The 21966-nt window shown below is 40.1% G+C and overlaps 1 protein-coding gene across 7 annotated transcripts in view; it reads left to right on the top strand.

Moving 5' to 3' along the window:
* The window catches only part of MYRIP (myosin VIIA and Rab interacting protein), a 213203-nt gene that overhangs the window by 145783 nt on the left and 45454 nt on the right, over positions 1-21966 (top strand). For 4 of the 7 annotated variants that reach the window (XM_032106142.1, XM_032106158.1, XM_032106114.1 and 1 more), the window contains exons 4-8: positions 13214-13350; positions 15045-15128; positions 15741-15838; positions 16161-16241; positions 17797-17946. In XM_032106142.1, coding sequence (XP_031962033.1) covers positions 13214-13350; positions 15045-15128; positions 15741-15838; positions 16161-16241; positions 17797-17946 — 550 coding nt within the window. The remainder of the gene's footprint in view (positions 1-13213; positions 13351-15044; positions 15129-15740; positions 15839-16160; positions 16242-17796; positions 17947-21966) is intronic. The other 3 variants (XM_032106168.1, XM_032106149.1, XM_032106123.1) reach the window with 1 other exon arrangement.

Below are 21966 nucleotides of genomic sequence, written 5' to 3'. Positions count from 1 at the left end.
AGTGCGTTAATGAACCAGCATATACACAGGGAACATTCTTAATGTATTGCCTTCTGCCTGCCTGCCCTAGTACTCTGCAAATTTGTCTTCAGTAATGCAAGCAAATCATTTATCCTACCTTCACATTGTCCTAAGAAAAGGAATAAGGATGGAGAAAAAAAGAATGACAAGGGGCAGGAGCAGCATGACAGTTACCTACAGTAACTCACAAAAGTACTGCATATGTGCAGAGAGAAGGAAGATTTCAATGTTTTTAAGGCATCTGCCTTAGCTGCAGAGGATAGATAGACATGCACCCCCCTCTTGTCTCCAACCCACCAGGGCTCAGCAGCCATTTGGCAGCCTGCAACATGAGCCATATTAGCAGCTGGTAGTTCAGAGTACAACCAGCCTGCTCAGTGGGTGATCGTAGTAGTTAGGATTGCTTCCCCAAAAACTGCTGTCAAGTTTCTCTTCTCTATGAGAGGAGTTCTGCTTGAGAAATGACCTAAATTCTGTCTCCTTTGAAGAGAGGTGAGAGTAAACGATGTCTCAGAAATGACAAATGGCTTCTCTTGGCCCCATCTCTCCCTGTGGTCACCACACACAGGAGGGATACCCAAGTAAAGATACCTCGTGTTACTGCAGTGGGACCTCCTCTGCCACTGCCAGGTGAAAGTACAAGAGTGTCTGTATGCAGCAAGTCTGCATTAAATCCTTTTATTCACTATGGGCTTAAGCGACATGTTTGGAAAAATGTTAGAAGGAACTTAGTTTCCTTATTCTTCAAAATTACCTCTGTGGGTTTACCTTAATCAAACATCAAAAGCTGTGGTAGTGATACCTTGTGCAGTTAAAGCAGAAAGAGATATCTAGGCCAAGTAACATAAATCCTTTATCTACGAGATATTCATTGCAGCTTAATGGGAACTCAGAAACCCTCGGTATGCATTTCTTTGGTCAGTGAAGCAGGGGCTCTTCTCAGCTGAGCTTTGTGGACATAGCTGAGGAGGGCTTTGATGTTTGCGCTCCACTCACTGCCAGCAGCTGAGGGCCAGCACCAAGGGACTCAAAGGCACACTGCACGCTGGCATCAACATGTGCATGACCAGGGTAGCTGTGCAGCTCCTCCTGTTTCCATCCCTCCTGTTCATACACTGATTCTTCTAGTTCCTCCCATTTTTCTTGGTTGATCAAACTTGCTGATGACATGCACACATGCATCTTATCACAGCTGCGTGGTCCTATGAGGATACCCCCTGCCTTCTGCAGATGAGAATAGGCTTGCCTTGGAGAAGGCAGGAGAATTGTATGTATGGCTTTGAAGATTTCTGCTGTTAGAGAAGTGAATCCTCTGGGCAGCAGATCAGTTTTACCCAGAGGCAGGACCAGTTCTGAGAAACAGCTGTATTTCTCTGACAGTCTGGCTAATCTGTGCTTTGTTTTTTATTACTTTGATACAAGCATTTGTAAAAACAGAGATTTGGGTTTGGTTTTTTTTTAATTTTTCATTATTCAAATAACTGAAAATCCATATGAAAAGTACATTTGTATGTGTGCCCAGATGTAGAGCCCCTGTTAGTAAGGCCAGCTGGGATTAAAGTCTCATTTGTATAATTTATAAAGGCTTTGGAATTTTTCCTACGGTTTTCAGCCGTAAGCTGGAATTTGGCTTTTGTCAGACTGCTAGACAGCTTGCACAATAAAGCTTCTAACTAAAAATATTTTCTGTGCAGCCCAGAAAACCTCACCATTTAAAATGCAGTGACTATGGAGATGGTTTGAAAGAACAAATTATTAAAAAAGAAAAATACCCCAATAATCATGTCCTGTGTGTTTTCAAGGCTTAATCAGTGAGCTTCATGCATAAGTAGCACAACATAGAGAAAAGCAGAAATGGTAACTTAGGAGGCACATACGGGATGCTCACTTGCACACAAGTACCTTTGCACAGCATCAGATACCCTCTGATGGGTTGCCCTTGGTTCATTTGGGAAGAGCTGCTGAGGTGCAGTGGTTGACTGAGCCCACCTCCTGGGGCTGGCCAACTATTCTACTTCTAGCCCATTTTTCACTGTAATTCAAGGAAATCTCATTGCTTGAACTGCTGGATAAACATCTGAACCCTGTCCAGGTAGTTTGCTCTCCGGGGAGTGCAGCCTCACTCCATCTAATTCTTCCTCCTGCCACAATGGGTGGGTGGGTAGCAAGGAAATACTTTCCTTACACCTCCCAGCTAGGGACCTGCATGGGAGGATTTGGAGGTGCCATGCTCCTGCTGGATAACACAGCAGTGCCTGCAGTGTGTTCCTTAAGCTGTTCTGTGGCTTGTGGAGTTGCGAAGTGACAAGTATGTCATCTCACAAGGGGGTGGTGGAGTCACTGTGTGCACAGCTCCTGGAAAAAAGCAGTGCAGCCTACTCCAGCAGAAGTTGGGCTTGTGGGGTGAGGTAACCAGTACAAGAGATAGGAACTGAAATTGCATCTCTTCGCTCCCCAGCAAAGTATTTTTAAAATTATTTTTCACCTTTTTTCCTTCTTTCTTACTTAAATAATCTTGCAATGAGCCCAACTTTCTCTTTGATTTTGTGTGGTGATGAATCTTCTCATTTTTGCTGGCATTTCACAGCTGTTTGTTCACAGTTTTCTCCAAATATAAGAACAGAAACAGACCTTCAAGCAGAGGATTGTTGTCTTTTTGGTGTTCTTGAGCTCTATGTTAAAAGCCCTGCGTATTTTTCTAATCAGGATTACAGAATTAATTTGCATGGTTTATCCTCTGGTATTTTTTTCTGATGGAGCAGAGTTTGTATCTCTTTTGTGAAAATTTTTATGCTTCATCAACCTTACTTTTGTAGTTGTTCGGCTGCTTTTCAAGAATCTCTGGATTAAAAATGAAGTTTACAGAAAGAAAAGCCTTCGTTTAGGTAATTTGAGTAACTAATCAAAGTGCCTTTATGCTCTGTATAGTTTCACTTGGTAACTGCTGTGGTTATGGAAAACATTTCTCATGTGTGTGAATGGTGCATTTATTTGTAGCCATTTATATTCGGTTGCATTTTGACTGTAAATAACTTTTGTTTCAGCAACATGAACACAAAGTTCAATGAGCAAATGCTCCTGAGGGTGTTTTGATGTTGCTCTCTGCATTCGAAAGTTTATTTACATAAGGTTTCCATATGAATTTTCCTTCACTTCAGTGGGTAGGTGCAAAGGATAAATTTGTAGTAATAGCACAGCAGGAAATGAATGTCTCTGCAATTGAGAATTTATGAGTATCTGATGCTGTCGTTGTTTCTTAAGAAAAGCAGCAGGATGCGTTCATTTTGAGGTACTGTCAGTGTGGATTTTTGTTCTTTTTGTGTGCCTTCTTTCAGAAATCTGAAGTAAAAATTACACTGATGCATTGTAGCGAGTAGAAACAAATATGACAGGGACAGCCAATATATGTGTGTTCAGTGTAGCTGTAATACCTTGTTTTGATTCATGTTTATTTGTGTTTTGCTTCAGCATGTTGTGTGCATGGGAGTGTCATAAATTTACTGATGGTGAAGTATTGATAATTCTTATGATTTGCCTAGAAAAGTATCTGGTACCAGATGGCCAGGACATAAAATTTCTTTCCTTTGAAAAATACTGGGATATTGAAAATGCATTTTATTGCAAATTAAGATGGAAAAAAAAAGAAAATTTTACATGAAATTTCTGGGGGAAATTACTTACAGGGGAAATATTTGTTTCAGAGCTAATATTTTTGATTTTTATGATTTTTGCGTCATGAAATAAATTCCTTGGATCATATACAAATGTCAGGAATGTATCCTCACAAAAAGCACTTTGAAGCGAACACATGGAATGTTTTATTTCTGCAATATCCACGCATTGCAGCTTTTACAGAGGGATTTGGACTTGTTTCCATTCAGTTTCAAATATCCAGTGGTTACTTACTTAATTTTCATCTGGGTTGACAGGTAGTATTAATGAGCTGTGTAAAGATCTGCATTTTAATGAAAGGCTTAAGAGGGAAATACTTGGCAGTGTGATGAGGAAGGAATTTCCAGGCACTGAATGAAAAATGTAGAAGGGCTGAGAAAAGAAGGGGGCAAGTTCTCTCCTTCCATTTACACCTGTGGTGATGAGGACTACAGACCAATTTTGGCCACTGAATGATCTGCAGTAGCTGCAGTAACATCTGGGGCTCATTGCACACCAACCCAGAAGTGAAAGCAAGAGTCAAATGAATAGAACTGGGCTTTTTGTGCAGGTGGAGTTGGTAGTGTTATGGATATGACCATAAGGCTCCTTGTGAATGACAGGCTTCATGGTTCTCTGATGTGGCAGAGCTATTTGCTGATCAATAACAAGGTGTAACATCTGAGTGCCAATGAGAGACACTTTTAACCTCATTTATGAAAGTGGCATCCATGTAATTGTCAGTTTAAAGAAAAGATGGAATGAAAATAGCCTACACTTAGTTTGACCGGCTCGTTCTTTCTAAAGAGTTGGCAGTTTCTATCGTGCAAGTGTCAGCAAGACTTTGAGGGATGTGTGACTCACAGCACTGTATAGCCCAGATTCAGGATCAGTGTGGCATGTCTGGTGCTCTCAGTGCAGGATGTCATCCACAGGGACTGCGCTGTGCTAAGTCACATCCCCACAGTTACATTTGGCTTTCATGAAAGAGTGCTGGTGCAGCCTCAGCTTATCCATTCTGGGTCTGTGCTTACAGAGCCATATAGACCACTTAGATATTTTCTTACTCATCCCAGGGAAAAAACAGTGGGAATGATTAGATGACTAGAAAACACGATCTGGGATGATCTGGGATTTGTTAGCCTTTTAAAAAAAAGGAAAAACGAAAAGAGCAAACATCTTAAACTGTCTTGTTTAAATAGAAACAAGGAAGGTTCAGCTTAAATGTTAGGAAAACCTTTCAACATTAAGATAGGAAAACATCGGTGCGTGTCTGGGGAGCTCTGCAGCTTCAGCAGTCATTAAGAACAGGCTGCCTGTATATCTGCTGGGAGTGATAGAGGTATAGCTCATAATGTTTGGGGGCAAGGGGAACACCAACGTGATCCCATTTCTTTTATGGCATAGGGCTCTGCCATGGTATCTTGAAAGCAGCAGTAACTTGTACTGCAAGCTCTCTGCAAGCTCCCCTGCAATGCAGCCTTTTGAACTTTATGGTTCACAAGTCAACTCTGAATAAATAAGCATCAGTTAAATGAGGCTCACTTTACAAAGCAAAAATGGAGAAAGAATATTCACTAATGACTGTAAGACATGGCAAACATCCTTCTAAGCATGTTGTTATGGCAAAATTTTATTAGCTCATGCTGAGATAATGTCAGGAGCTGTATTGGATGTGGCCTCTTACATCTTTTACTGCTGGTAGATGCCTGAAGAGAGGTCCTGCCCCTTCTTCGGTCACTGCTTTAACTGCTGTTAACTCTCCACAATCATGCTGTCACCCCTGGAGTTTATAGTCAGCTAAATTACAATGAAGCACTGGGTTTGAAAACCCTCTTCTTTTTAAAAATTGACTTTAATAACTGCTGCAAAATCCATATTTCACTTGGGTTACCCTAAAACAAAACACTCTTTCTGGGAGCAGCAGGTCATGTTGATCTGTCAAATACACATTTATTTGTGAGTCAGGGGGTCCTGACATAAAGTCTCACAGGGAAAATACAGGGCAAAATAGCTCAGTTAAAGGCTGACGTGTTCTACTCTTGTGTCTGTTTTCTTACTGGAGGAAAGAAAGACTAGCACAGAGATTACAAATTGCAATTAATCTTTCTCTTTTTTTCTTTTATTTAATAAAACATGGGCTAAGTCTGTGATTTTCTTAGAAGAGGGGCACTGTATCTTCTCCATTCTAGTTTTCAGAAAGGCTGTTAGAGGCACATGCTCGACTCCAGATTTTTACATACTGATTACTGTCCAATAATTGAATTACGTGTTTAAGGATCAGCAATCTCATGGTTTATTTTAACATAGATTAGATTAGATCAGTCTACCACTGGGCATATGAGTCAAAAACATATGGCACAGAGAAATGTCTGTGAATGGAGAAAGGGTTTTTAGTGAATTTCGCATACCGTATATTTAAGATATTTCTCCTTTTTTAGTGACTTTTGAAATATTACCTGGTAGAGGAAAATGTGACTCTACACGAACCATAACTCATTTTGAAACCAGCACATTACTTGCTGGTTTTCCTCAGCCTTTCTACAATGCCTGTATTTTCACTAAAGCTTTTTTCCGAGTTTTGCATGCTGGTGTTACAGAGCTTTGTTGCAGCATCTCATGTCAGGGCATGTATGGGGCATCCAGAGAATTAAAACATAGATGTTAAAGTGAGGAAAAGTGAAGCATCTCTATATGGCAAGTAGCTGCAGACTCTAATTGTCAGAGAGCTTTGAGTGAGCCAGAACTATGCCTAGATTGAGATGAAGTATAGCCAAATTTATGGAATGTAAGTCCATCCATATGTGTCTTTTGAGACTGGTTTGGTGTAATGTCAACTGACAAGTGCTGAGTGTGCTGAAGACAGAGTCTCTGTTCACTTGGAGCTTTCCTGTCATCTCTTCCATGTCATTTCCAGTGGCCAGACACAGAGTATGAGGCTAGGTGAGCCTTTTATTAGAGCTAGTATGGCTCATTATCTTATTTTTATGAACCAGTAATCACTTCCTGTGGCCTGCTTCATAACACAGCGATTCCTGTACTTTTGCACATGCTGCTGTGAGCAATCCTTGTCATGTCTCTTTGGAAAGGCACTGAGACTTGGTTTAAAGGGCCAGGGTGGTAAAGATTTTGATTCTACTCTCAATAACCAGGATTAGGTGAACTTGTTACAAGTTTTGGTCTTTTTTCCATTCATGAAGTATATATAGGTTTTCTGTGTAAAACCAACTTTGTTTCTCTGATCCAACTTCTTGACTTCTGATTTTGAAGGTAAAGGAGACAATAAGGAAATTTGAGGGTTGCATATACTGCTATCTTTTGTAAACAAACAAATCTTTGTTTCCTCTCTGCTAACCTTAATTTGTCATTTCTTGTATGTTGCTCCATGTTGAAATTTAAAAATCCAAACTGGAGCAGTGAACTTCTCAGTGAATGGTTAGGAGGATGTGTTTTTTTAGGAAGTGCCCTATGTAGTACCATCCTGTTGGTTGAGCTCTCTGAATAATTAACCTACTGTTGCCTGCAGTGCAGTTACTGGGCCAAGTTCATTTCTGCTGGCACAGGAAAGTCATGATTTCACTGGGAGGGACATGGACAGTTGTTTTGTTCCACTTGGGAGAAAGAAACATGATGTTTTCAGTGGGGTAGACAGTTTTCTTTCTGGGGTAGATGCTTTGACTCGAGACAGTCTCCCCTCTGATGTTACCTGGATTTTGCTGACTGCAGAGCAGTGTATTCACCGTGCCCTGCTGTGGCCTTTCCTGGGACACACCTGCGTGGGTCAGTGTGCTGTGCTTTGACCTGTCACAGTGTAATCCGTGTGCAGCCCTCTGCTGTGGATACTTGGAGGAAGAAGTTTTCTGGAACAGCACTTCTTGAGAGATAGGCAACCTGTAGAATGCCATCAAGAGGAAAATAAATTGGATTTAAACTTAAAGCTTGGGAAGGCTTTAACAACGAGTTAGCAATCGTCTGCTGGGATAAATGATTAGGAGCTGTTGTTTGTTTTTGAACAACTGCCTTTCATAGACACGGAATAGATGCGAAACAGTTAGGGAAGCCGCCTCTTGAAATGACATGAGCTTGGTCAGAGTTCCTGTTCAGGGCTTCAGGGTGCTGAACTTTCTCAATATATATGGGGTTTTTAAGTCTGATTTTCAGAGAACTGAGCATTGGCAGGATATTCATGTGTGTAGTGATTTTGTGCTATAATGATTCATCCTGAAGGGAATGAAGGTGAACTTGGAAGTAGGTTTGATTTCACTGAAATGGAAAGAAACTGAAAACCTTTAATTCAACAGTTTATAATGAGCAGTACATTACAAGCTCTGAAACATCAGCCCAAAAAGAAAACGCAAATATGCTATTGGCAGAGAAATAATAGTTCAGGATGTTGAGTTTGAAGAACTTTTACCCCAAAAGTAATAAATAAGAAGTGACAGGTTAAATCTTAATTGTTTCTCTGGGCACCAGGTTGAGGCCACTTTGTGCTGGGAAATGGAAACAAAGGCCTTGAGCTTCATATTGCGTGTAAGTCAGTGCCAGCAGAGAGCCCGTATTGGGGGGGCTGTGACAGGCAGCATGCCTGTCACAGCCTAGTCTGTATTAGCTGGAGTTTCCCAAGCACTGATTCAAAACATGGCACTAATGCAGCCTGAGGGAGATGGATGTGCAACTCCCCAGGAGGGGCCAAGGCTTCCAGGATGTCAGTCCCGCAGCACCACTCACCCATCCGTGAGGAAGCATCAGGGTTAAAGGCAAGAATGTTTAACTGCAGCATGGCTCTGTCTCCAGCCCAGCATTTGGCTAAGCAGGTCTGCTCTGGGGGAGTCCTTCCCACCGGTGCCCAGCTCTGACAGAGCTCAGTAGTCAGTCTTCTCCTGGCTCCCACCCCTCCATCACTTCACTCCTGGCTGAGCCTCTAGGCAGTTCAAGGAGCCTAGGAAGTACTTTCAAAGAGTGAAAACTAAACATTGATGTTGCTTTTCCACTGACAATTTGCATTTCTAATTTTTCTTAAGTTTGATGTGCCTCCCTCCTCTTTAAGTTCAGAGCCTCCCCCCCAGAGCAGCAGTTCTGACCTGTGCATAGTCCCATATTTCAGAGATGGTTTTGATTGGCCTTTTAAATTTTCTTAATTTTTAAAAATTGTCACATCTGCAAAAGTAAAAAGGTCCAAGAATTGTAAAGCAGCTCCATTCCTAAGTGAAACGAATCAATTGCTGAATGCAGATCTTGACTGCCCTGAGGCTGGATGTTGCAGTAGGTCATGGGCACAGCAGGAGAAGCACAGGATGGCAATTGAGGGACTAGAATAGTTTACTGGCCTGAGTGTCAGCACAAAACTATGGAAGAAATGTTAACATAGGTATGAAAAGCTGAAAAAGGAGGCTTCCTTATCCAGTGAAAGTCAGTAGCAGGAAAAATCCAAGTGATTATGTGTTCACGATGACAAATAATGTAAGCATTTGTTCGACTTCAGGAAGCACCTCCTGACTTACAAAAACTAGACTGCAGCTCAGTAAGTGACAAGTTTGTCTTGTGGGGGGAAACGTCTCTCAAAGTCCATGGAAAATGAAAAATGGAAAAATGTTGTTATAAAACACTTCTTCATAGTCCAGCTTGTATTATGAATACAGATTAAAGTCATAAGTATTAAATTGGTACTATATTTTAGAGAAAAGTTCTTGCAGAAGCTTCATATTGCCTTTAGGCCAAGTAAAGCCTCTCAACTTTTTAGAAGAAAAAAGAATTAAAGTGGTAAATCAGTCACTAAAGAATCTCTTATGTTTTGAGTACTGTGTGAGTGATGTGTTTCATGTGATAATCTTCTGGTCATCACTAATAATGAGGGAAACGGTTCATGTCTCCACTCCCCAACACAGCTGGTGTACTTTTTTCTTCAGAAAATGCTAGAACTTTACTATTTGGGTGTTTCGGGTGAAAAGTGTACCGAAGACCAGTTGTAAAGATTATAGTGGGCTTATCCCTTCTCATGGTGCTGCTTGATTAAGACAAACACATTGTGGCACTTAGAAAAGGACAGAGGCTTTAGAATACTTGTTCAAGTTTTATGTTAAATCAAATGCATCTTCCTGGCTTTCACACTTTCTAGTAGGACAGAATTTTAAAATCACAGTATTGTCTTCTGCCAAAAGCACATCAAAATGCAACTCAAATCCATGGCAATATTATGTAACATAAATAATGTCCTTAGTGTTTACAGCTATTTAGCAATAAAGACATAGCAGTCTTTGTGGCACAGAAAGAGCGAGAAATGGCTTCAACCAGTCCTGCTTCTTTAAAATGCAGACAAATAATATCCTTTAAGTGTGAACTTCCATTTCACGGACAGAACTTGTACACTTTCATTTAAAGCTAATAAGGGAAGTTTCATTCCAACAATTTAATGCTAGCACTGTCAGAGTCTTTCAATATTCTGGACTCATGGACTGCTTTTGCAGAAAACAGCTTTAAAATATAGGCCAACATTAAAGGATTTTGAAATGAGTTGAAAATGCTCTTATTCCTCTTTTGGGTGAGTCCTTTATTTTAGTATCTATAAGAGAAGTTCTCTCTTCTCCAAATCCTTTCTCCATGGGAGGAATCAGCAGGGACATTGTAACTTACTTGAAAGTTAAGAGGCTGAAAAGCTTTAGAGGAGGCATTGTAATCTGTTATAAAACATGTTCAGGACCTAGGCATAGATTTGGAGTTGTTGGTAGCTCTCCAGCTCATAAGAGGGAAGCATGAGATGATTAGATTACTAACAAAGTGTTAATCCCACAGCAACAAGGAAATCTGAAAAAAAAAAAAAAGAAAGAAGAAAATCCTTGTGTTTACACCAGATTAACTACTACGAAGAGGAAAGCATCTCCTTTCATGGTTGCTTTGAGATGTATAATCTCTATCCTTTTGACTCTTCCAAAGTCCACATATGGAATATGTTATCATTACTAATAAAAAACCTGTTTTAGTTGCAAAGCATTCTCACCTCATCAAGAAATCAGTTCTGTTAGCTTTCTGCTTTTATACAAAAAGTATTTCTGAAACCCAGAAAAACTTGATGACACAGGGAAAAAGATGAGGAAACAAGCTTGCAGTGAATCACATCTTTTGTTTTCCCAAGCTGCCAGGTCAGCATTCATAACTGGCTGTCTTAATTCACACAGATTGTCCAAAGACAGGTGACTCTATTTTATCTTGTCACTCAGTCTGAATATTAAGAACTGTGTCTACTTGGCTTCCAAGATGACAAGTTTAGCGTTTTGAGGTAGTGTAGCTGAGGTTACTTGGTAAACATGCTGAGGGAGTTAGTAGGGATCTTCAAAGCCCTAAAACAATGTATTTGAGGACTCCCAGTGCTGTGAGTCCCCCAGTGGTGATGGTGCTGCAATACTTTTCTGTGGACAGCTTGTAGAATGCTGCATTCACTGGGCAGAAGAGCATCCCTTCTGGTCAGTACCTCCTGCTAAGCCAGTTCCAACCCAGTCATGCAGTTTTATCCTTCATAATGATTGTGACTGTGCTATTGACTGAAATCTTACCCTGTCAGACTCTGTAGGAACTCAGTGGACAAAAGTGAGTAAAATTCAGCAAGCGGAAGACATAGTATTCTGATGCAGTTTACATGAGAGCAAGTGCTTCCTGCCTATAAAGAAGGCAGGTTCTCAAAACGCCAAAGAGTTACAGGTTTGGGAGAGAAATGTTCCTCCATTCAGATTCATCACTTTGCCAGCAGTGAAGCAGTAGTCAGTGGGTCAGGTCTTGAACAGGCATCATAACAAATGTCTTGGTGGCAGCATTATGGGAATTCAGAAACCCTATACTTCACAGACAGACCAAGGCATCCTTCCCACTGCTTGTGCTTGTGTACATCTGTGCACCACACGTAAGGACGTTTTCAAAAAAAAACCACAAAAGGATTTTTGCCCTTGTCACATGTTAGTGATATTTGTATAGTGGTGAATATTGGAACTAATCAGCCTCCTGGGATCCATAATTAGGCTTGGGATATTATGGTGCAAATAGATATTAAAGGGCTATTATTCTTACATTCTCTGTAAATATCTCTTCTGCATCTACTTGCTGAGACAGAATGCAGAAAAAATAGGCTTCTGTTCCATTATGTGCTTTTTCTTCAGTTGTCTTCTGTAGAGCAGCTAATGTAACTTTAAGGGTTCACAGTTTGAATACGATAGGCTTCATTGATTTTTAATTTCCCACTGCTAGTGTTTGCTTCTAAGCACTTTCCAGTGATGACAGACAAGTGGACTATATCATGATGTTCTGCTTCTCATGAAGTGGGTGTTCCTTTTTATCAGTATACTGAAACTTAAAACGTCTGGATTCCGACCGGAAAGACATAGTTGAACCCCCAGGCTCAGCACGTTTGTTTGTTTGTTACTATCTCCTGAGGTATGGTGCTGAGTAAGAGCTACATTGCCAGTCTGTCAGTAGGTGGCAAAACAAAAATCATGCATTGTCACTTGCCTTGCAATTCACAAAGAACAATCCAGAGTCCCTGAAGGAAAATTTAAAGGTGACAGTGAGACTGTCATTCTATTTTGTTTTTCACACGTGGCCCCAGGTTTAAAAAGTGGAGTTAAATCATCTAAGTATGTTCAAGTCTGGAAATGCTGAGGGTCCAGCACTCCTGATGGCAACATCATTTCTTTGGAGTTCATATATTGACACTGAACACTGACATTAGCCTTTTGTTCTCACAAATCTGCTGTTAAGAATAAATCAGCTTGAATTTATAGGTGGAACCCTAGGATCCAGCCCCAGTGACACCCTCAGTAGGAAATGTACAGGTCTGCGGTGGATTACCCTGCAGTCACCTGAGGTGGCTGTTGCCTGGGAATATGGCACAGGTTCTCTCCATGCACTGCTGAAGGAACAGGTGAAGCAAGTTGCCACATGCCACACTGGAAAAAATACAGAGCTTGCCGGATCTCGCAGTTTTATAAAGTATCTGAGCTCTGGGGACAAATCCGTTAAGACGAATTATTGTTGTCAGTGATGCTTCCTGTGAAAAGTGAGAAACCAAACTGCAGCTCATTCTGCTTTGAGGTCTTCTGATTAGGCTTTGTCTACTCTAATGTTTTCCACAAATAAGAGCAGTGATGTATTTTTATGTAAATGGAGGGGGTTTACGGCACACTGATGGGCTTGTGTTCTTACATTATCTGTAAATCTGTGTAAATGAAGGCTATTTTTAAGTCCTGTGCTGTTCCAAGGCTTGTTTGTATTTTACAAGAGGTAGTAGTGTGAGCATTATAATGTAAAAGGGGAGATCACCTTGTCTGATAGTACCAAAAACCAAATAAACTCTTGAGTAATGTGAAGAAGATATTTACTTACCACTTAACCTGTTGGGTTTTTTCTTGCCTTCGTATACCAGACACTTGCAAAGTACAAACAATAAAGAAGTATTCAGGAATTAATAGGTTTGTGATCTGAGGTCTAAAATATTTTTTTTTCCACATTCATTTGTTGTAGAATCATTCCAAATGTGTGGTTTATCTTTCTGTTTTAGGCTCCTAAGGACCCAGTCTCTGGATTGGTATTATAATAATGTCAAAAGCCGCTTTAAGTGCTTTGGAAGTGCCAAGGTCCTGAAGAACTTGTACAAGAAGCATAGACTGGAGAGTGGAGTTTGTCCTGATGCGATAGGTAAGAACAGCTGTCTTGATTTCTTATAAGATTTATTCTTATCTACTTTAACACACAAGCTGAGACAATGGAAATTCTGAGACTATTTCAAGAGAGATTTTTTTAACACAGTTTTCTTTTTTGCAAAAGAAATATCTCAGTGGAGAAAGAAAAGGATGAAGTGTCTAGAGAGCTATTTAAGAATTCAAATTCAATTATTCAATTACAATGTTTAATTGTAATTATGTCACTGATACAGAAGAACTGTCTATAAAGTAAATGGCAGTTTGTATTCTAGCTTGTGTCCCAACATTTATCACAGTTCTGAGTAGTCAATGAGTGAGAAAATAATTTTGCTTTCAACATTTGACCATAGGCATATTTCTATGGTGTTTGAAGCAAAATTTGATTAACATGAGATACATTCAGTATCCGGGTTGGCGAAAATTGAGATTTCCGTACTTAGAGTTTTGCATGCTTAAGGATCTGAAACTGGGTACGTTTTATTTTTGTATCGATGTTTGTAAATAGGTAAAAGATACTGATAAAGTATTGACATCAACCTTTTAAGTGAAGGCATAATTCTCCCCTAACTATGCTGTTCTAATGCCCCACCCCATAAGAAGAGTGACTGGAGATAGAAAATGGAATTGAAGAAGTAGAGCTTGGTGTCATACTGGCAACTTCAGAAAATACTTAAAACACATCTAGCTGAATATTTACATTTCACTGGATTTATTGGACCAGATAATTTACTATTGTAATTCTTTCAAAATTTGTACAGAGACTGTAATTTTTCTATAGTCTTTACTTTGTTTTTTCCTGAAAATACATAGGATGGTATGTAGACTTTCTAGTCCTGAGTGGAAATTTTAGGTGTTTATTATGAAAATTGACATAAAAGCTTCTAGGGTGAAGCGACCTATTCACTAAATCGTCCTTTATGAGTCTTTTTCCTTTTTCATTATCAAGTTCATATTTCTTGAAAAGATTCCTTAACGACTGAGAACAAATATGTATGAGGACAAGCAAATCTGTTTCAGTTAGGGCAGAAGAGGGACAATGGAGGTAAAAACTGTGGCAGTGGATGCTTCCAAAGTTTCTTATGATGTATTGCTTTTATTTAAACCGTAGTCTCAGTGAATGGGTGCTTGAATGGAAGTGTGAACGATGCAGTGATGAGTTGCAGTGGCATGTGCGCTCTGGGTGAGACCTTTCTAAGGAAGGCCTTGGAGTCTAAATGTCATTGCTAACTTTCTTCTACTCTCTGGTGTGACTGTTACGTAAACCTTTTGTTCCCTTTGAAGATAAATACTAGTATGCATCTCTGGGTTTTGTCTTGTTTATACAGCATTGCCCTTTAACATGTAGAATCTATTTCTACCCCAAATGTCATAGTAAAAGCAGATTCTCAGTATTTAACTTCTACCATGTAAGTTTTATGCCTAGTAGCATCTTCATCTCTTTTTTTACTGTAGTAATAGGTTTTCCATTCAAAATGAATGAGAGGTCTTTGATATAAAAGCAGTCATGTTTTGTACGAAAGGTGATGCAGTCATTCTTTATCCAACAGCAACAGCTAGGAGGAATTTTCCAGTTATCCCTCATTGTGTGTGCAATTCCACCATATCTTGAGTAAATATTCTAATCTAATAATGCCTCTGTTGTTAATGGGTACTTCTTACAATAACACATGATTCTGTCTTTCTTTTTAGCAGAAGAAAGTTTGTATGAAGGAAGCTTTGAGAATGAAGGAAGCATTTGTGGCAGTGACTCTACATTCTACCAACAGACAGAAGGTATGCTGCTAAAAACTCTGATTAAAAAGCAGTCCTTACACTTTCAATTACTGGACAAGTAGCTTAGAGTGCTGGTAAGTCTTGTCCACAGATCCAACAATATTTTGGCTGAACCATTCAGCAAGACACTAGAAGTCTTACCATGCTGTGATATCTTTCTTCAGCATTACACCTACTACATGCCATTTCTAGTGTGATTTTCTTAATGTTCAGTTTTTGTTACTTCTTTCCCATTTCTTTTCCTATGCTCATATATTTTTTTCATTCTCTTTCTTATATTTTGTTGTTCCTGCTTATAAGAACTTTACAAAATTCCTTTCAATTATTCCCTCCAAACTATTTTGCTACAGTCTAAAATAAGCAACATAAAAATACTAAATGTTTTATTGTATCTAAGATTTACATTAAAGAAGAAACTTAGAGATTGCAACAGATTTCTCTGTCTGAAGTTTTTCATTTTACTGTGCGTAATTATGGATTGAGGAAATAACTTTTTCATGAAAAATATAAGATTTGAATGTGTGTCCAGAATATGAGTTTGAATTTTGCAGGTCATTATGCAAAATGTGAATAGATAAAGTACATGGTGGTTTTATCTTATTCTTCATCTAGGACACAGCATGATGGATACCCTTGCTGTGGCCTTACGTGTTGCCGAGGAAGCAGTGGAAGAAGCTATTTCTAAGGCAGAGACCTACAGTGACAGCCTGGTAACACTTTCCAAAAAAATGTGTTAATTTACATAAGAGAATCATGCTTCTTTTAATATGGGTAGTGGTACAAACCAAGTAGATAAAAACATGAAAAAGTAGTGACTATCTCATGATATATCTAAAGGGTTGGGCATGGGTTTTATTAACTGGTATCCAAGATGCACATTGCATTTCAGAAGGTGATATGCACTTGAAGTGCCTGTAAGTTCCTTCCCACAATGCCAATAGGGCATATTACCCATTTCCAAATCTATACATTTTCTGTGGGAAGGCTGTTTTTATGTGATTTTAGCAAATACAGATATCCATTTTCATGCAGGACAAGCAGAATGAAGCTTGTTACTTGCAGGAACACAAGGAGGACCTCATAGAAGAGCTGGCCACAACCATTGTGCAGAAGGTATGGCATGCTTATTTTCCCTAGCCTGTTTAATAGCCAAATCACAATGTTTTGCAGCTCAAACTCAGCTAACAACAAAAAGGATGACACCAACGTAGAAAGTAAAGTAAATGGACTATGGCAGTGTAGGCTTCATTAGCGATGTCTGACAGAGATCAGTTTATAAGTAAGATCAATCCAGTGCCTAACCTGATGCCGTACATGCTCAGAGCTGAGAGGTGCCACTCCCTGAGGTTTGTGATGTCCTTTCTTGGAAGGGAGGGCCCTTACCTGATGGAATTTTACATCTGTATTTCACAAAGTTTTCTAGAGGCATGGCTCTTGACCATATACATCACTTCCCAAAAGACATAAAGTTTGCCAGTGTAAAGAAGTGTGACTTCTGACCGTACCCTCTACTGAACCCTGCATCTGCAACATGTTCAAAGAAAACATCAATCATTAACACAGAATTCTCTTAATGATGCTGTGAGAGAGACACTCAAAAAATCACAGAACCCTTGGTGTGTCTGATTTCTGTGGCTTTTCATGTAAAGCTCAATCTTCTCCCTGCAAAGCTCACAGTTGGCAGAATGAAAGTGGAGGGCTAGTGGGAAAAAATACCCCTTGAGTTTGTCTGGACAAGTAAGTAAGGCAAGATGAGCATGAGCAGAGCACTATTAAGCTCCTGTGATCAGTAAAGTAACCACTCTGCTAAGTTAGTCTCCTTCCATGTGAAATAAGCTAGACGTCACATCTTTGGATGGGCTGTGGCATTTAACAGCCGCATGTGGATCACACACCAAAAGAGGAACATGTTGTTTATAAGGCTGCCAAGAAAAGCCGGAAGAGCAGCAGCTCACTGGAAAATAATCTGCCTTCTTTTTTAATGGTGATGTTAGAATATCAATTCTGTTTATCGGGTCCTTCATAGTCCAGAGCCTATCTCAGCCAAGCTTGAATTGCTACCATTTTTGTCAAGAGCTGCCTAACAAAAATCTTTTACACCATAGTATAATGTTCTGTAGATATTTTATTTTATTTGAGTTGTGGAAATGAAGTGTAGCAGGATGTAATCTGTCAGTGTAGGGAGACATGATCAATCTCTATCTTAAGATGGTGTAGATTTTCAAGAATAAAAATAGTGTCTAGAGACCTTAGACCTCTTTGTTTTCACTAGAATTTGTCTGCGTGTCATGGGAGCCTTTGAAATTCCCCTCATATCTAGTATTTTATGTTTCTTGGCAAAAAGTCTTGTCTGAGAAAATACTTGACAGTTAGATGCTGCTGAAGTGTTACTGTAGCAACAGGTTTCTATGTTTGTGTAATTCACCTCTGGTATTCCTACAGGCAGTATTATATATTGTATCAATGCTTATGTGCCTGCAAGCAGTAGGACTTCAGCTGAGAAATCCTTGCATGAGCTACAGCAAGAGCAAAGGGAAAGTCAAATGTTTCTCCTGGGGAGCTTGCCTTGAGACAGGGTTCATCTAAATCTTCTCCATATGGCTCAGACAGTATTTTCCGAGCAGCACTTTTCTGTCCCCTCCCACCCCGTTTTTCCCCTACCCTGCAGATTATAAAGAAGCAGAAGAGCAAACCCGGGCAGGCCGAGGCCGACTTGGAATGGCCGCCCTCGCGGAGCAGCGGCCTGGCATCCGTCGCCGTCTCGGATCAGAGCATGCTGACCTTCCCAGGGAGCCGCAGGGGGTCCTACACCTTGTGGGTGAGTGGCACAGCACAACTATCCGTGTTTTCTGGTACACAAAAACAGAAGGTTGCAGTCATGGATACGTATACTTGCTGTCTGGAATGGTATGTAGAGACTTGCAGAGAACAAGCATTAATTCTATGTCTGGCCACACTGTCACTCAGTTGCATGCTTTCCTCGCACCCCATGGGCCTTGGAAGTACATCACAGACATTGCGTTGTTCTGGTGAGTGTGTTGGGGAGGGCTCAGTTTGTGGTATGAGCAGTCTCACTGTTTGGTTTGAATGCTAACAGGACTCAATGCCTCAGTGTTTATTCCTCAGAACAGTTTTTCTGCTCACTTAACTTTTATGTATGTCTTTGCTGAGGGTTATATATTCTTTTGTATAAAGTTAGGTTTCTGTAATGTTTCTTTTTCTCCTTAGCCATCTTACAGAAAACAGCCACTACCAGCAACAAGAAAGTAAACCCAGCTGCAGAGCACCATTTATGTCTTACACTAAAGAGTGTTTCCTCCTTCCACTTACTTCTCAGCACGATGTCTTTAGCTCCTGATATAAAGCTGAAAAAAATCTGACAAGCTGCATTAGTAAAAGTTTTAAAAGAGCAGCGAGTAAAAAGAAATTAAAATAAGCTGTAGGCTTGGACCAGCACTTTGACAATCAGAGAGGAAAGACAGCGACAGATGAGTTAGTTCCAGTGCATTTTGACACTGTGGTTTAAGCTGCTGCTCCAAGTGCCCTGCTGCTGTGCCAGTAACTGCCTCTCCCCCACTAAGCAGAACCATCAGAACTGAACGTGGGCTATGTCCTAGTTCCCAGCTAAGTTTGCTCACTTACACTCCCAGTGAGAACAGATTTATGCCAGAATATTGACTGTGTGCCAGAATTGCTGAGATACAGACTCGCATCCTAGTCTTCTACCTATTTGCAGAATGAAGGGGTACTGCCTGTAATGTGCTGCTGTTAATAAGTGATCAGAAGTCAGGGTGAGCGTGACTTAAGTGCTTTGCTCTGTCGCTCCTAGGCAAGTTGCTTGTGGAATATAAAAGCCAGGAGAGAGAGAGTTAATTTTGCGTCTGACTCAAATGAGTTTTCTTCCTTAAGTTTAAGGACAGGACTCGGATGAAAATGCTGTTCAAATCCTCAGTCATTATACCAGAAGCCTGCTCTGCATTTGGAGAGTTAAGCTTGATCTCAACACATTTTGAAATTCTCTTCTGAAGTAACAATTTAGTCCTGATTTTTTTGCCAGAGGGAGGCTCATTGGTTTGAGTAATAGTAGACTTTGTGAAAAACACTGGAGAAACAGAAATGTCGCACTAAGGTGTGAACAACTTCAGAACCTCTGTAGCCATCAGTCAGTACTAGAGATCCAGATGTGTACAGTATTTTATAAGGACTCTACCTCTGTACAGGGTCTTTTGCCACATTTGTCACCATTTGTTCCAATTGTCTTCCCACAGTGCTTTAAGGAACATGAATGAATCTGGCCATCTGTTGTGCGGTTTCATCTCTCCCATAAATTTAGTTTCTGCCTTTTGATTTGCTAGTGTTGTGTTATTCTGTTCTTTTCTCCTTTGTAGTGTGTATGTGTTTATTTTTGCTTTGAATAGAGGAGAATTTTGTTAGTGTGACCAGACACCCTCGTAAAGGAAGTATAGCTACAGTCATTCCCATAGCTAAGATAGTTGCAGTTATGTTAGGCTATTAGATAGCAGAATTAAAGTCACAAAATCTGGGCCTGCTGGAAAGTTTACTGAGAGGCAATTTGTGCAGAGCAAATGCAGAGCACTTACAGCCTTCTTGATTGTCCTCAACAGTGCTGAAACAACTCAACTTCCTCCTCCTGAGCTTGCTTTCCATTCCACTTTGTTTTCATTCAGCTACAAATGGGAAGCATGCATCTGTCAGTAGATCTACAGGACTAAACCACATTCTCTTCTGTATGTCATGCAGGAAAGTTGTCTTTTCTGCCAAAAGTATTGCAATTTTTTTTTCTTTTCGAAACAAATCTTAACTTCTACAGAAGCTGGCAGAGAGGCCTTATGCCCATTCCAGGCAAAACTCCTTACTGCCTCCCAGGAACTCTTGAGTGCAAGTCTGTAACAGCAAATCTTCCTGGATTTCACTACAATAAGTTAAGTTTTCTTAGTTCCTAACTGATGACATTAGGTTGACAAAAAAACTCAAGCTCTTGATTTGAGTATATACATCCTAACACTGAGCTGTGTGATGGCTTAGTTTGGGCAGAGATCTGCCTGTAATGAAAAAGACCTTTACACGCCACAGCTAGCAAGGGGTCTGCTGCAACAGATTTATTAGCACAGGTGTTCCTACTGCAACCAAGGTTTTGGTAGACAGACAGTGGCCACAACAATCCCAAGGGAAGGAAGAAGAGAAACAAGTTTTCATTTTTTCCTATCAAAGCTGTCCAAGGACACTATTACTGTGTCAGAGTTACGTGTGTGAACCTGTTTCCCAATAAAGGTTATTTAACTAGAACTTCCCCTGTTCAAGTATGTCTTTGGTACCAGGCTAACAAATTAGCAGAGGCAGGGTAGATTAAATAAAAGGAAAGAAGAAACATTATTAAGAGAAAGATAGACGTACAGGGTAAAGAGAGGTAAGGATAGCAAATCCTGAGGCAGTCAGAATTGCATAATTTAAAAGTGAAAATTTATCTTGGAGCAAATATTTTTATTTGTCTTCTGTGCACAACATCATACATGTGCTTTTGCTAGCACAATGAAACTAGTAATATATAACACAGGGCAATTGCATGCTGTAACACTGGCCTTTAGAAACCCATATTTATTATTGCATTGCATTTTATTGCCAAAGTTACTTGCTTACAGTGTCAGGGGGTGCTGTAATAATCCCAGATATCACCTTGTGGTTTCACCTGCCAAGCAATTTCTCTTTTTATCTCAGCTATTTGTGTGCAGCTCATCCATATCAGCCAGAAACTACCAGTGGTCTCTGGAAGCCCTGCCTTACCTCCATGCTCATCCAAAACCACTTGCTTTGAAAAACTAATTAAATATGATAAACTTCCCCGCTTCCTCCCCTACTGTTGACTGCTTAACTGCAGTACTATGGTGTGCTAGTAGCTATAGACATTGTCTTTTCCCTTTTTTTCCCTCTCAGATTTTTTTGAGATCCCTTGCCCAGGCTAAAAATAGTGAAACAGGGCTGAATATTTTATTTCCTCATTTCATAAAAAGAGATGGATGGCACCATCTGTTTCTCATTACCAGTAAGCAAAGGCTGTGCAGTGTTGGGATAGGAGAAGTACAGAGCAATGGGTGGATGTTTCTGTGCTCTCTCAGTCCAGTTTGCCCGCCATACATCACTGCCAGCCAGAGAGCAAATGACCAGTTGGCATATTGTATCCCATTTAAACATTGATGGAGTGAAGGCACCCTGGTGTGTTTTAAGTGCTGTATTAGTGGTCTTTATTTTACAGCATAAAGATTGCATATACAAACAGAAGCTCATCCATAATTTATAGCGTATGAAACAGCTAGGGATATAGGGAAAAGGAGGATTTCATTAAATACACATTATGATGCACCTCAGGGGAAGCAGAAATATACTGGTTAAGCTAATTATAAGGTCCACAGTGTACTGACAGTTGTTTATTTTTTCCTTTTTTTTTTTTTTTCTCCTTTTGATTTGTTTTAAAGAGAAGGAAGGTTCTACGAGCCTGAGGTCTAACACTGCTTTGGAAATCCTTGGAGGTTTTGCAGCTGCTCTGTACATTTTTAGGTTTGTCTCAAACAACAGTGCTTGAAGAAAACCTTTTTGAGGAGGAATCCTGTTCAGCAGTCATGCAGCACAGTGGGAGAGCGATTTCAGATGAGGGAGGCATAGCACTGCAGGAAGCTGATACCAGCTGCCGTCAGTTCCTACCTGCCAATGACTGCATCAGAAACATCATATTTATGTCATAATTAATAAATGTGTCATGCTGGAGGGAAGATGGAGCTTTTTACTTTTATGCAAGAGCTGGCATCAGAAGGTTGCATGGTGT

Source organism: Corvus moneduloides, chromosome 1 (genome assembly GCF_009650955.1).
Source record: "Corvus moneduloides isolate bCorMon1 chromosome 1, bCorMon1.pri, whole genome shotgun sequence".
Classification (NCBI taxonomy): Eukaryota; Metazoa; Chordata; class Aves; order Passeriformes; family Corvidae; genus Corvus; species Corvus moneduloides.
This window is presented reverse-complemented; position numbering and strand designations above follow the sequence as displayed.